The sequence below is a fragment of the Pseudorca crassidens genome, chromosome 5, assembly GCF_039906515.1.
Source record: "Pseudorca crassidens isolate mPseCra1 chromosome 5, mPseCra1.hap1, whole genome shotgun sequence".
In the NCBI taxonomy this organism is placed as follows: domain Eukaryota; kingdom Metazoa; phylum Chordata; class Mammalia; order Artiodactyla; family Delphinidae; genus Pseudorca; species Pseudorca crassidens.
In genome coordinates this window covers 34799855-34815754 of record NC_090300.1, presented here as the reverse complement: position 1 = coordinate 34815754, position 15900 = coordinate 34799855, and the positions used below count along the sequence as shown (strand labels likewise).

At 39.2% G+C, this 15900-nt stretch overlaps 1 protein-coding gene across 2 annotated transcripts in view; it reads left to right on the top strand.

Moving 5' to 3' along the window:
* PCCB (propionyl-CoA carboxylase subunit beta) overlaps window positions 1–15900 on the top strand; it is a 97813-nt gene that overhangs the window by 79011 nt on the left and 2902 nt on the right. For both annotated transcript variants that reach the window (XM_067737735.1, XM_067737733.1), the window contains exon 11: window positions 15649–15756. In XM_067737735.1, the coding sequence (XP_067593836.1) occupies window positions 15649–15756 (108 nt within the window). The remainder of the gene's footprint in view (window positions 1–15648; window positions 15757–15900) is intronic.

Sequence of the window (15900 nt, the reverse complement as noted above, 5' to 3'; positions counted from 1 at the left end):
AGGCAGCAGACCCTTCCACCAGGAAACCTACACAACCCACTGAACCAACCTTAGCCACTGGGGACAGACACCAAAAACAATAGGAACTACGAACCTGCAGCCTGTGAAAAGGAGACCCCAAACACAGTAAGATAAGCAAAATGAAAACACAGAAAAACACACAGCAGATGAAGGAGCAAGGTAAAAACCCACCAGACCTAACAAATGAAGAGGAAATAGGCAATCTACCTGAAAAAGAATTCAGAATAATGATAAAGATGATACAAAATCTTGGAAATAGAATAGAGGAAATGCAAGAAACATTTAACAAGGACGTAGAAGAACTAAAGCGGAAACAACCAATGATGAACAACACAATAAATGAAATTAAAAATATTCTAGAAGGGATCAGTAGCAGGATAACTGAGGCAGAAGAACGGATAAGTGACCTGGAAGATAAATAGTGGAAGTAACTACTGCAGAGCAGAATAAAGAAAAAAAATGAAAAGAACTGAGGACAGTCTCAGAGACCTCTGGGACATTAAACGCACCAACATTCGAATTATAGGGATTCCAGAAGAAGAAGAGCAAAAGAAAGGGACTGAGAAAATATTTGAAGAGATTATAGTTGAAAACTTCTCTAATATGGGAAAGGAAATAGTTCATCAAGTCCAGGAAGCATAGAGAGTCCCATACAGGATAAATCCAAGGAAAAACACGCCAAGACACATATTAATCAAACTATCAAAAATTAAATAGAAAAAAAACATATTAAAAGCAGCAAGGGAAAAGCAGCAAATAACACACAAGGAAATCCCCGTAAGGTTAACAGCTGATCTTTCAGCAGAAACTCTGCAAGCCATAAAGGAGTGGCAGGACATATTTAAAGTGATGAAGGAGAAAAACCTACAACCAAGATAACTCTACCCAGCAAGGATCTCATTCAGATTTGATGGAGAAATTAAAACCTTTACTGACAAGGAAAAGCTGAGAGAGTTCAGCGCCACCAAACCAATTTTACAACAAATACTAAAGGAACTTCTGTAGGCAAGAAACACAAGAAAAGGAAAAGACTTACAATAATAAACCCAAAACAATTAAGAAAATGGGAATAGGAACATACATATTGATAATTACCTTAAATGTAAATGGATTAAATGCTCCCACCAAAAGACTCAGACTGGCTGAATGGATACAAAATAAGACCCGTATATATGCTGTATACAAGAGACCCACTTCAGACCTAGAGACACATACAGACTGAAAGTGAGGGGATGGAAAAAGATATTCCATGCAAGTGGAAATCAGAAGAAAGCTGGAGTAGCAATTCTCATATCAGACAAAAGAGAATTTAAAATAAAGACAATTAGAAGAGACAAAGAAGGACACTACATAATGATCAAGGGATCAATCCAAGAAGAAGATATGACAATTGTAAATATATATGAAGCCAGCATAAGAACAGCTCAATACATAAGGCAAATGCTAACAGTCATAAAAGGGGAAATTGACAGTAACACAGTCATAGTAGGGGACTTTAACACCGCACTTTCAGCAATGAACAGATCATCCAAAATGAAAATAAATAAGGAAACACAAGCTTTAAATGATACATTAAACAAGATGGACTTAATTGATATTTATAGGACATTCCATCCAAAAACAACAGAATACACATTTTTCTCAAGTGCTCATGGAGCATTCTCCAGGATAGATCATATCTTGGGTCACAAATCTAGCCTTGGTAAATTTAAGAAAATTGAAATCATATCAAGTATCTTTTCCGACCACAACGCTATGAGACTAGATATCAATTACAGGAAAAGATCTGTAAAAGATACAAACACATGGAGGCTAAGCAATACACTACTTAATAACGAAGTGATCACTGAAGAAAACAAGGAGGAAATCAAAAAATACGTAGAAACAAATGACAGTGGAGAGACGATGACCCAGAACCTATGGGATGCAGCAAAAGCAGTTCTAAGAGGGAAGTTTATAGCAACACAATCCTACCTTAAGAAACAAAAAACATCTCAAATAAACAACCTAACCTTGCACCTAAAGCGATTAGAGAAAGAATAACAAAAATAACCCCATGGTTAGCAGAAGGAAAGAAATCATAAAGATCAGATGAGAAATAAATGAAAAAGAAATGAAGGAAACGATAGCAAAGATCAATAAAACTAAAAGCTGATTCTTTGAGAAGATAAACAAAATTGATAAACCATTAGCCAGACTCCTCAAGAAAAAAGGGAGAAGACTCAAATCAATAGAATTAGAAATGAAATAGGAGAAGTAACAACTGACACTGCAGAAATACAAAAGATCATGAGAGATTACTACAAACAACTCTATGCCAATAAAATGGACAACCTGGAAGAAATGGACAAATTCTTAGAAATGCACAACCTGCCTAGACTGAACCAGGAAGAAATAGAAAATATGAACAGGCCAATCACAAGCACTGAAATTGAAACTGTGATTAAAAATCTTCCAACAAACAAAAGCCCAGGACCAGATGGCTTCACAGGCGAATTCTATCAAACATTTAGAGAAGAGCTAACACCTATCCTTCTCAAACTCTTCCAAAATATAGCAGAGGGAGGAACACTCCCTAACTCCTTCTACGAGGCCACCATCACCCTGATACCAAAACCAGACAAAGATATCACAAAGAAAGAAAACTACAGGCCAATATCACTGATGAACATAGATGCAAAAATCCTCAACAAAATACTAGCAAACAGAATCCCACAGCACATTAAAAGGATCATACACAATGATCAAGTGGGGTTTATTCCAGGAATGCAAGGATTCTTCAATATATGCAAATTAATCAACGTGATACACCATATTAGCAAATTGAAGGAGAAAAACCATATGATCATCTCAATAGTAGCAGGGAAAGCTTTTGACAAAATTCAACACCCATTTATGATAAAAACCCTGCAGAAAGTAGGCATAGAGGGAACTTTCCTCAACATAATAAAGGCCATATACGACAAACCCAGAGCCAACATTGTCCTCAGTGTTGAAAAGCAGAAACCATTCCTATTAAGATTAGGAAGAAGACAAGGTTGCCCACTCTCACCACTTTTATTCAACATAGTTTTGGAAGTTTTAGCCACAGCAATCAGACAAGAAAAAGAAATAAAAAGAATCCAAATCAGAAATGAAGAAGTAAAGCTGTTACTGTTTGCAGATGACAAGATACTCTACATAGAGAATCCTAAAGATGCTACCAGAAAATTATTAGAGCTAATCAATGAATTTGGTAAAGTAGCAGGATACAATATTAATGCACAGAAATCTCTGGCATTCTTATACGCTAGTGATGAAAAATTCGAAAGTGAAATTAAGAAAACACTCGCATTTACCATTGCAACAAAAAGAATAAAATATGTAGGAATAAACCTACCTAAGGTGACAAAAGAGCTGTATGCAGAAAATTATAAGACACTGATGAAAGAAATTATAGATGATACAAATAGATGGAGAGATATACCATGTTCTTGGATTGGAAGAATCAACATTGTGAAAATGACTCTACTACCCAAAGCAATCTACAGGTTCAATGCAATCCCTACCAAACTCCCACTGGCATTTTTCACAGAACTAGAATAAAAAATTTTACAATTTGTATGGAAACACAAAAGACCCTGAATAGCCAAAGCAATCTTGAGAACGAAAAATGGAGCTGGAGGAATCAGGCTCCCTGACTTCAGACTATACTACAAAGCTACAGTAATCAAAACAGTATGGTCCTGGCACAAAAACAGAAATATAGATCAATGGAACAGGGTAGAAAGCCCAGAGATAAACCCATGCACACATCGTCACCTTATCTTTGATAAAGGAGGCAGGAATATACAGTGAAGAAAAGACAGCCTCTTCAATAAGTGGTGCTGGGAAAAATGGACAGGTACATGTAATAGTATGAAATTAGAACACTCCCTAACACCATACACAAAAATAAACTCAAAATGGATTAGAGACCTAAATGTAAGGCCAGACACTATCAAACTCTTAGAGGAGAACATAGGCAGAACACTCTACCACATAAATCACAGCAAGATCCTTTTTGACCCACCTCCTAGAGAATTGGAAATAAAAACGAGAATAAACAAATGGGACCTAATGAAACTTCAAAGCTTTTGCACAGCAAAGGAAACCATAAACAAGACCAAAAGACAACCCTCAGTATGGGAGAAAATATTTGCAAATGAAGCAACTGACAAAGGATTAATCTCCAAAATTTACAACCAGCTCATGCAGCTCAATAACAACAAAACAAACAACCCAATCCAAAAATGGGCAGAAGACCTAAATAGACATTTCTCCAAAGAAGATATACAGATTGCCAACAAACACGTGAAAGAATGCTCAACATCATTAATCATTAGAGAAATGCAAATCAAAACTACAATGAGATATCATCTCACACCGGTCAGAATGGCCATCATCAAAAAATCTAGAAACAGTAAATGTTGGAGAGGATGTGGATAAAAGGGAACACTCTTGCACTGTTGGTGGGAATGTAAATTGAATCAGCCACTATGGAGAACAGTATGGAGTTTCCTTAAAAAACTAAAAATAGAACTACCATATGACCCAGCAATCCCACTATTGGGCATATACCCTGAGAAAACCATAATTCAAGAAGAGTCATGTACCAAAATATTCATTGCAGCTCTATTTACAATAGCCAGGACATGGAAGCAACCTCAGTGTTCATCAACAGATGAATGGATAAAGAAGATGAGGCACATATATACAATGGAATATTACTCAGCCATAAAAAGAAACGCAATTGAGTTATTTGTAGTGAGGTGGATGGACCTATAGAGTCTGTCATACAGGGTGAAGTAAGTCAGAAAGAGAAAAACAAATACCGTTGCTAACACATATATATGGAATCTAAGGAAAAAAAAAAGTTCATGAAGAACCTAGGGGTAAGACGGGAATAAAGACACAGACCTACTAGAGAATGGACTTGAGGATATGGGGAGGGGGAAGGGTAAGCTGCGACAAAGTGACATCGACCCATATACACTACCAAACGTAAAATGGATAGCTAGTGGGAAGTAGCCGCATAGCTCACGGAGATCAGCTAGGTGGTTTGTGACTAGCTAGTGGGGGTGTGATAGGGAGGGTGGGAGGGAGGGAGATGTAAGAGGGAAGTGATATGGGAACATATGTATATGTATAACTGATTCACTTTGTTATAAAGCAGAAATTAGCACACCATTGTAAAGCAATTATACTCCAATAAAGATGTTAAAAAAAAAAGAAAAAAAGTGGTGTTACAAACCAAAAATACAATAATACTGGCTTTTTATATTTCCCCATGTAGTTATCTTTACTGGAGATTTTTACTTCGTCATACAGTTCTGTGATACTATCTACTACCTTTTTATTTCAACATGATGGGCTCCCTTTACCATTTCTTGTAGGGCAGGCCTAGTGGTAACGAACTCCTCAGCTTTTGTTTGTCTGGGAATGTCTTTATTTGTCCCTCATTTTTGAAGGACAGTTTGCCAAGTATAGAGTTGTTGGTTGAGTTTTATTCTTTCAGCATCTTGTTTTTTAATTTTTTAATTGATGTATACTTGCTGTATAATATCATATGTTACAGGTATACAGTATAATGATTCAGAATTTTTAAAGGTTATACTCTGTTTATAGTTATTATAAAATATTGGCTATATTCCCCATGTTATACATATATCTTTGAATCTTATTTGATGCCTAGTAGTTTGTGTCCTTTACTCCCCTACCCCTATATGGCCCCTCCCCCACCTTATTGCTCCTCACCGGTAACCTGTAGTTTGTTCTCTATGTCTGTGAGTCCACTTCTTTTTTGTTATATACACTAGTTTGTGGTATTTTTTAAATTCCATATATAAGTAATACCATACAGTATTTGTCTTTCTCTGACTTACAGTAAGTCCCTTACATATGAATCTTCAATTTGTGAACTTTCAAAGATGCGAACGTGTGTTCGCCTGTCTAATCACGTAAGTTAGTTCACGTGCGTGGCGTACATCGTCACGTGCTTGCATTCGCTACAAGTGGTTGTGCTTTTGTGTACTTTACTGTACGGTACGGTATAGAGTACAGTAGTACAGTATCTTTATTTCAAGCCCAGTATGTCCGGAAGTGAGCGTAAAAGCAGTGGTGATGTAGTGGGTACTGCTAAGAAGTGCCAAGCGATAACAGTGGAAAGAAAAATGAAAATAATTGAGAGAGTGGAGCAAGGCAAAAAGATGGTAGACATCACTCATTCTTATAACATGAATTGTTCAACCATCGGCACAATTCTAAAGAACAAGGGCAGGATCATGAAACATGAAGTCTGCTGTGCTGATGATGTCAACAATACTATCGGAGAAGCGTGGAAAAGTGATGGAGGAGATGAGAAACTCAGTGTGTGGATGCAGGATCAGCACCAGTGTCGAGTCCTGTTCAGCTTAATGCTGATTCAAGAGAAAGCTAAAAGCCTTTATGAAGACTTGACGAAGAAACACGGTGAAGAATCAGAGGGTGCATCTTTTAATGCCAGCCGTGGCTGGTTTCATTGCTTCAAGACTAGAGCCAACCTTCACAATATGGTAGCTGCCCAGGAATTTCCTGAAATGCTTCGGGAAATTATTGATGAAGGCATGTATTCACCCAAGCAGGTTTTTAATGTGGATGAGACAGGACTGTACTGGAAGAGGATGCCAGACCGAAGTTACATCAGTAAGGAGGAAAAGTTGATGCCAGCCTATAGAGCAGCAAAGGATAAGCTCACTCTGTTGTTTGGTGGCAATGCTTCCAGTGATATAAAGCTGAAGCCTCTCTTACTTTATCATTTAGAGAATCCAGGAGCCCTTAACAGCATAGCCAGGGGCTCGCTTCCTGTTGTGTGGAAGAGTAACCCCAAAGCCTGGTTACACAGCCCATTTTCCAGGACTGGTTTTTCCACCACTTTATATCCCGGACGTGGAGAAATATTGTTTGGAGAAGGGTGTCCCATTCAACATTCTTTTGCTGCTCGACAGTGCTTTGGGCCATCCCCCATTCATAGACAACTTTCATTCCAATGTCCTGTAGTGCATCTGCCACCAAATACTATGTCGCTCATCCAACCTATGGACCAGGGGTTATAGCGACTTTCAAGAAATATTATTTATGTCACACTTTTCATCAGGCAGTAAAGGCGAGTGATGAATCAGGAACAGACTTGTGACAATTTTGGAAGGACTATAACATCTACAGGCCATAAAAAACATTGACTTTGCTTGGCATGAGGTTACGGCCATCACTGTGAATGGGGTTTGGAAGAACGTTTGTCCGCAGTTTGTTCACAATTTTCATGGATTTGAGAAGGTGGATGAGGAGTCTAAAGAGGTCTTCAGCAACTTGGTGACCCTCAGCGAGAAGCTGGAGCTAGATCTGCAAGAGAATGACTTCACTGACTCCTTGCTGTGCAACATGGGAGCTTACTAATGAAGACCTGATGGAATTGGAGGCCCAGAGAAACGATGAAGAGAGACAAGAAGAACAAGTAACTGAAGAACCTAAGAGATTCACGAGGTAGGAAATGGCAAGGGGATATTCTTTATTTGAGAAGACACTGTTAGTTTTTGAGGCACAGGACCCAAACGTAGAATGGTACACAAAGGTTGCAGCAGCCGTGCAGAATGCAATCCAGTGCTACTGTGTCATCTATCACGAGAAAAAAAGAGCTACTACCCAGACATCACTGGATCGTTTTTTCAAAAGGGTAGATAGAATTGAATCCAGCAAGGAACCAGAACCTGTGCCATCAATGTCAGACGTGAGTGAAATTGCAGCTTGCCCTCCGTCTCCTATTGCTGACGATCCTTCAGCTCTACCATCTCCCACCTCCTCTCCCTCCTCCAGTCAGCAACTCTTCTTGCCTGTTCACTCGATGCCAGCCCCTGTATGCCAGCTGTTGTACTGTACTACTGTGCTTTTCAAGGTACTGTACCGTAAGATTAAAGATGTTTTCTTTAGTTTTTGTGTTTGTTGTTTTTTATGTATTATTTGTGTGAAAAGTATTATAAACCTATTACCACAATTACTATATAGCTCATAGTGTTAGTTGGGTACCTAGGCTAACTTTTCTGGACTTAACGAACAAATTGAACTTACGACCGCACTTGAACGGAACTCGTTTATATGTAGGGGACTTACTGTATTTCAGTTAGCATAATGCCTTCCAAGTCCATCCATATTGCTGCAATGGCAAAATTTTGTTCTTCTTATGTCTGTTTGGTATTCCATTGTATATATACACCACATCTTCTGTATCCATTCATCTGTTGATGGACACTTAGGTTGCTTACATACCTTGGCAATTATAAATAATGCTGCTATGAACATTGGGGTGCATGTATTTTTTCAAATTAATGTTTTTGGGTGTTTTGGATATATTCCTAGGAGTGGAATTACTGTGGCAGAAGAACTGAATAGACATTTTTCCAAAGAGGAAATGCATATAACCAATAGGCACATGAAAAGATGTTCAATCTTGCTAATCATCAGGGAAATGCAAATCAAAACCACAATGAGATATCACATCACACCTGTCAGAATGACTATCATCAAAAAGAACACAAATAACAAACGTTGGCAAGGATGTGGAGAAAAGGGAACCCTGTACACTGTTGGTGGGAATGTAGATTGGTGCAGCCACTCTGCAAAATGGTATGGAGGTTTCTCAAAAAACTAAAACTAGAACTACCATAAAAAATAGAACTTTCAGCACTTTAAATATGTATCCCATTTGGTAATCTTATTGAAGATTCTTTTTTTTAAAAAAAATTATTTATTTATTTATTTATTTTTGGCTGTGTTGGGTCTTCGTTGCTGCACGCGGGCTTTTTCTAGTTGCGGTGAGCGGGGGCTACTCTTCTTTGTGGTGCACGGGCTTCTCATTGCAGAGGCTTCCCTCATTGTGGAGCACGGGCTCTAGGCGCACGGGCTTCAGTAGTTGCAGCACGCAGGCTCAGTAGTTGTGGCTCATGGGCTCTAGAGCACAGGCTCAGTAGTTGTGGCACACGAGCTTAGTTGCTCTGTGGCATGTGGGATCTTCCCGGGTCAGGGATCGAACCCGTGTCCCCTGCATTGGCAGGCGGATTCTCAACCACTGCGCCACCGGGGAAGCCCTGAAGATTCTTTCTGTATGATGAGTCACTTCTCTCTTGCTACTTTCAAGATTCTGTCTTTGTCTTTCAATAATTTGACTATAATGTGTCTCGGTATGGGTGTGTATGAGTTTATCCTACTTAGAGTTTCTTGAATTTGTAGCTTCACGTCTTGTGCCAAAATTGAGAAGTTTTTGGACATTCTTTCTTCAAATAATCTCTCTGCCCCTTTCTCTCTCTCTCTTCCTTTGGTACTGCCATGCGGTGTATGTCAGTTCTCTTGATGATATTCCATAGGTCCCTTAGTCTCTATTCACTTCATTTTTTCTTTTCTTTCTGTTCCTCAGACTGGATTATTTAAGTTTTCTTATCTTCAAGTTTCCTTATCCTTCTTGTCTACTCAGGTCTGTTGTTGAACCCCTGTAGTGAACTTTTCATTTCAGTTATTGTACTTTTCAGCCATGGAATTTCTGTTTGGTTCCTTTTTATAATTTCTCTTGATTGATATTCTCATTTTGTTCATAATTTTTTTTCCCTGATTTTTTTAGTTCTTCATGTTTTCCTTTACTTCCTTGAGCATATTTAAGACAGTTGATTTAAAATCTTCGTTTAGTAAGTTTATTGTCTGGGCTTCTGCGGGATGGATTCTTTTATTTTGCTCATTTGAATGGCTGTACTTTCCTGTTGCTTTGTATGCTTTGCTATTTGTTGGAAACTGAACATTTGAATATTATAATGCGGTAACTCTGAAAATCATATTCTCCCCTTTTTCCAGAGTTTGAGGTTTTTTTGATTGTTCAGTGCTGTAGTAGTCCATTTTTCTAGTGACTTTTCCCAGCTGTTTTTGCAGAGGCTATATTCCTTGTTGTTTTCCTAAGCTTGTGTCCAGCTATTGTTTTAACAGAGATTACCTTGAACACCAGGTGCCAAAACAGACAAATAAGAAAACATCTCCCCTAGTCTTTGCAAATTGGCTTTGTACTGAGGCTGTCCTTCAACACGTAGCCAGACTTAAACTGAGTTTAGGTATCAGCCCAAGGTTAAAGCCTAAGGTCTTCTCAGGTCTTTTGTAATGTTATGTTTTCCTTTTAATTCATCTCAAGGTATTTTCTTTTTTAAAATTTTTTTATTGAAGTATAGTTGATTTACAATGTTGTGTTAATTTCTGCTGTACAGCAAAGTGACTCGGTTATACACGTATATATTCTTTTTCATCTTCTTTTCCATTCTGGTTTATCACAGAATATTGAATATATTGTTAGTTCCCTGTGCTGTATGGCAGAACCTTGTTGTTTATCCATTCTGTATATAACAGTTTGTGAGTCCCAAACTCCCAATCCTCCCCCACCCACGCTTGGCAACCACAAGTGTGTTTTCTATGTCTGTGAGTCTGTTTCTGTTTTGTAGACAAGTTCATTTGTGTCATATTTTAGATTCCACATATAAGTGATATCATATGGTATTTGTCTTTCTCTGCCTGACTTAATTCACTTAGTATGATCATCTCTGGGTCCATCCATGTTGCTGCAAATGGCATTATTTCATTCTTTTTAGTGACTGAATAATATTCCATTATATATATACCACATCATCTTTATCCATTCGTCTGTCACTGGACATTTAGGTTGTTTCCATGTCTTGACTATTGTACATAGTGCTTTTGTGAACATAGGGGTACATGCATCTTTTTGAATTATAATTTTGTCTGGGTATACGCCCAGGAGTGGGGTTGCTGGATCATGTGGCAACCACCTGTGTAGGAGGGTTCCCTTTTCTCCAAACCCTCTCCAGCATTTATTACTTGTAGACTTTTTAATCATGGCCATTCTGACTCGTGTGAGGTGGTGCCTCATTATAGTTTTGATTTGCATTTCTCTAATAATTAGCAATGATGAGCATCTATTTATGTGCCTATTGGCCATCTGTATGTCTTCTTTGGAGAAATGTCTATTTAGGTCTTCTGCCCATTTTTCAATTGGGTTTTTGTTGTTGTTGTTGTTAGTGAATTGTAGCTCTTTGTATGTTTTGGAAATTAAGCCCTTGTTGGTTGCATCATTCGCAAATATTTTCTCCCAGTCTGTAGGTTGTCTTTTCATTTTGTTTATGGTTCCTTTGCTGTGTGAAAGCTTATAAGCTTGATTAGGTCCCATTTTATATTTTTGCTTTTATTTCTGTTGCCCTGGGAGACTGACCTAAGAAAACATTGGTACAATTTATGTCAGAGAATGTTTTGCCTATGTTCTCTTCTTGGACATTTATGGTGTCTTGTCGTATATTTATGTCTTTAAGCCATTTTGAGTTTATTTTTATGTATGGTGTGAGGGTGTGTTCTAACTTCATTGATTTATATGTGGCTGTACAACTTTCTTAATGCCACTTGCTGAAGGACTGTCTTTTCCCATTGTATATTCTTGCCTTCTTTGTCGAAGATTAATTGTCCCTAGGTATGTGGATTTGTTTCTGGGCTCTCTATTCCGTTCCACTGATCCGTTCAAAGTATTTTCTTATTTCCCTTCTCAGGTCTTTTCTGAACACGCATCTGGCTCTAGGCACGTCTGCGTCTTTCTGAAGTCCCTTGTATACACAGGTGATCTTGAATGCCCTAGTTCCCCCCCCAAACCCCCTCTCTCCCTGTTTTTTTCCTCCCAGGCCTTAGGAAATGTCAACCGTCATCTTTCACCCCAGATGTCTATAGGTGGTTCTTTTGCCTTACAGTGAGCAATGCCTGCCACTTTTCTGGCCTGAGTGAGTTCTGAGTTAGGTGAAGTGATGAAAGGCTTGCATCCATCTTTCAGGTAGCCCCCAGACAAGGCAGAACAGACCTACATGGTGATTTGTGCCTCAGGTCTTCTTTGCTTCCTCTAGAACCAGGGAAGAGTGTGGGGCACGTGTAATTCAAAACGCCACAGAGCTTTCCTACAGTTTCTAAGTTGCCTTTTTCCTGATTCAGCTTTTACTTAGTACATTTTGCCTGTTCCAGAGTTTTGACAAAGTTGGTTCTGACAGTTTCTGCATGTGTTTCGATGTTTCTGTTTGCAGACAGGAGCTTGGAGCTGCCTATCCCACCATTTTGTTGTCTAGAAATAGTGTTTGTTTAAAGTTAGGAATTTACACATACTGAAAATGCATTTTGTTCCTACAGTAAGTTCTCGGCTGTTCACGTATCTCTTTAGTTCCTCCTCTTTGCTGTGTCTGTCCCTGGTGTGGACTTCACATGATCTTCTGTGTCTGCTCAGAGATACTTCTTGTCCCGTGACTATGTCTGCAGGTTCTGGCGCCCTCCAGTACAGGTGCACTTTGACAAGCTCACTTGTTAAGAAACTGCTTGGCTTATTGTGGAAACTTTATCTACAAATACTTAGAATGTCTATCCCAGGGGCCTGCCCTAGCCCTGGCTGGAGTCTGAATACCTGGTTCCATTGTGGTTCCTCAGCTTCCCTTCTTCTTGACTCAGTAATTCTTTGTGATGTTTATGGGGTGTCAAAAAAGGCAGCTTTAGAGGCTCACAGAGGAGGCCTCTTTTCTGGTTCTCATTTCTTTTTCTTTTTTATTGAAGTATAGTTGATTTACAGTGTTGTGTTAATTTCTGCTGTACAGCAAAGTGACTCAGTTATACGTATATATATTCTTTTCCATTATGGTTTATCACAGGATACTGAATACAGTTCCCTGAATACAGGGAACTGTATTCAGTATCCTGTGATAAACCATAATGGAAAAGAATATATATACGTATATATTCCCTGTGCTGTACCCTAGGACCTTGTTGTTTATCCAGCCTGTATATACTAGCTTGCACCTGCTAATCCCAAACTCCCGATCCTTCCCTCACCCACTCCTCCTCCCCCTTGACACTGGTTCTCATTTCTTCCTTGTAGGAATTAGCCAGGGCTCATTGGGCTCTCTGGGTGCCAGGTGCTCTGTCAGGCCTGGACTAGGGCCTAAGATGATGAGGCCATCATCTTAGTAGACCTGGGGCCCACTCTTGGCAGCTCAGGGCCACAGGTTTTCCATTTCTGACTGTGTTCATTTCCCTAACGATTTTATCTTGTTTTGGTTGTCATTGCTTGTATTTTTCTTCATTTTGATTTTTATTCTGGCCTCTTTGTACTTCTTGTGGTTTCTTAATTTAGAATTGTCTTCATCCCAGGACTCATCACTCACATTCTTTATTTCAAGTCATTAACATAGATTTTTCTTCTATTGAGTTACAGTTGAGGCACAGTAAATTACATGTTCATTGGGATGGGTTTTGGCAGGTAATACAACTTTGTATTCACCATTCAAAATAAGATATGGAACATTTCTATCATCTCAGAAAATGCATTAGGCAAGAGGGAAGTTTTGCCTATTGCTATTATTTTTTGAGTTGTCTTTTTATTGTTGATTTGTAGGGTTCTTTATATATTCTGGATGTGAATCCTTTGTCAGATATGTGTATTTTAAATATTTTTCTCCTGGTCTGTGACTTGTTTATTCATTTAATTAATGGTGTCTTTTGATTCACATTATTTTAAAAACTTGGTAAAGTCCCATTTATCAGTGTTTTTACTTCTGATTAGAACTTTTTGTGTCCTGTCCAGGAAATCTTTGCCTACTACAAAGTTTCAAAGATAGTCCACATCATCTTCTAGGAGCTTTGTAGTTGTGGGTTATGTTAAGATCTACAATCCATTTGGGGCTAATTTTTGTGTGTAGAGTATAGAGTGAAACAGGAGTCTACTTCCGTTTTTTTCCATATAGATATTTAATTGTTCCATCACCATTAGTTAACAAGACTTACTTTCCACACTGAATTGTTTTGGTGCCTGGTCTAAAATCAGTTGTGTGGGCCTGTTTCTTCACGATCTATCCTGTTTCATTGCTGTTTTTGCCAACCTCTATGCCTCTGCCATACTGTCTTGATTACTGTAGCTTTGTAGTTCTTGGTGGTTCTCACCAGGGACAGTTTCAATATCCTGGGAACATGTGGCAGTGTTGGAAACACTTTTGGTTGTCACAGTGGGGATGAGGGGTGGAGGGGTGTGCTACTGGCATCTAGTGGGTGCAGGCCAGAGATGCTGCTCTACATCCTACGTGCAGAGGTCAAACACCCACAGCAAAGAATTATCCTGTCCAAATTGTTGATAATACCAAGACGGAGAAACCCTGCTTTTGTGAGTCTTCAAGTCAGTTAGTATAAGTCTTCCTATACTGATATTTTAAAAAAGAAAATACCGTTTTGACCATTCTGTCTCCTTTGTATTAACCATGTGAATCTTAGAATCTGCTTATCAGAAATTCCTATGATTTTGATAGGAATTGCTTGAAAAATACAGATTTCTCCACTATACTTGCTATTAAACTTTAAATCTAAAATAATTAAAATAGTATAAGTAATTAAAATTAAATACAATTAGGAATTTAGCCTCTCACTTTTACTAGTCATGTTTCAAGTATTCGGTAGCCACATGTGGCTAGTGGCTACTATGTCGACAAATAGCAGAGCCAGAGAACATTTTCATCATCATAGAAAGCTCTTTCAGGCAGCACTGGTATAGATCAGTTTGGGGATTGATTTATTCTTCTAATCCATGAGTATATAAGTTTTTTTGTAGATATTTTTTATCAGATAATGGAAGTTCAATTGTACTCCTAGTTTACTGCTAGTTTTTAATTGTGAATGTTGGATTTTCTCAGATGTTTATATCTACTGAAGTGACCATATGGTTGTTCTCCTTTAATAATTTCATTGCTTTTCACACATTAAATCAAGTCCGAATTCCTGGATATAACTGCACTTGGTCATGATGCACCAGTGTTTTTATTTAATGCTGGAATTGATTTGGTAATATCTTAGGACTGTTTGTATCTATGTTCATGAGGGATTTTGGTCTGCATTTTCTTGTAATGTCCTTTTCTTGTTTTGGTATTTAATGCTGGCTTCATAAAATACTTTGCAAAGTGTGATAGGAGAGGGTTTACTAGTAACTGAGCTCTCATTCTGTGCCCTTTCACAGATACCATCTCCTGTAATCCTTACAGCTGTGGTAGGAGGGGGATAACACCCCTGCCTTTCAGGTGGCAAATCTCAGGCTCAGAAAGTGAAGTAATTAACCTGACACGTGGCTATAGCTGGTGAAGCCAGAATCTGATTCCAGGGTACAGGGACTCTCTAAGACCAGCCCCTGGATGTCACCTCCCACGACTGGCTGTAGGGGCGAGGCAGGCTGTGCATCAGGTGGCAGCAAGCAGCCCTTCAGGTTACGAGGCTGAGACTGGCTGCCTGCCCTGGGCTTTGCTGCCGGTCCCTCAGGGGCGGCGCCACTCCTTGGCCCTCTGACCAGTGCCAGGTGGGTTCTCCTGTCTTCCCAGTTTTTCCTGGAGTGTGAGGATCCCCTTAGCCGTTTTCTGAGGAGGTAACTTTGGTGCCTCCTTAGTAACCAGCTCTGCATGGTTGCTGGGGGCACATTCCCAGTGTGGGTGGGACTGGGAATTGCCCAGAAGCTCAGCCTGGATGGTCTTTTTCTAGGATGCTTGGACATTAATTCATCCGTGAAAGGGGCTCGTTTTGTCCGATTCTGTGACGCGTTCAATATTCCACTCATCACGTTTGTGGATGTCCCTGGCTTTCTCCCCGGTGAGTCATTGACAGAGGTGGGGGCCAGGAGAGGCGGTTTTGCCCAGCGAGCATCCACTTTATTTGGAGATCTTGCAAAATTCCCTCAGGATTTGTGACGTCTCCATATTCTGGGTGTCTGGATGGTGCGGCTGTGTGAGGGGT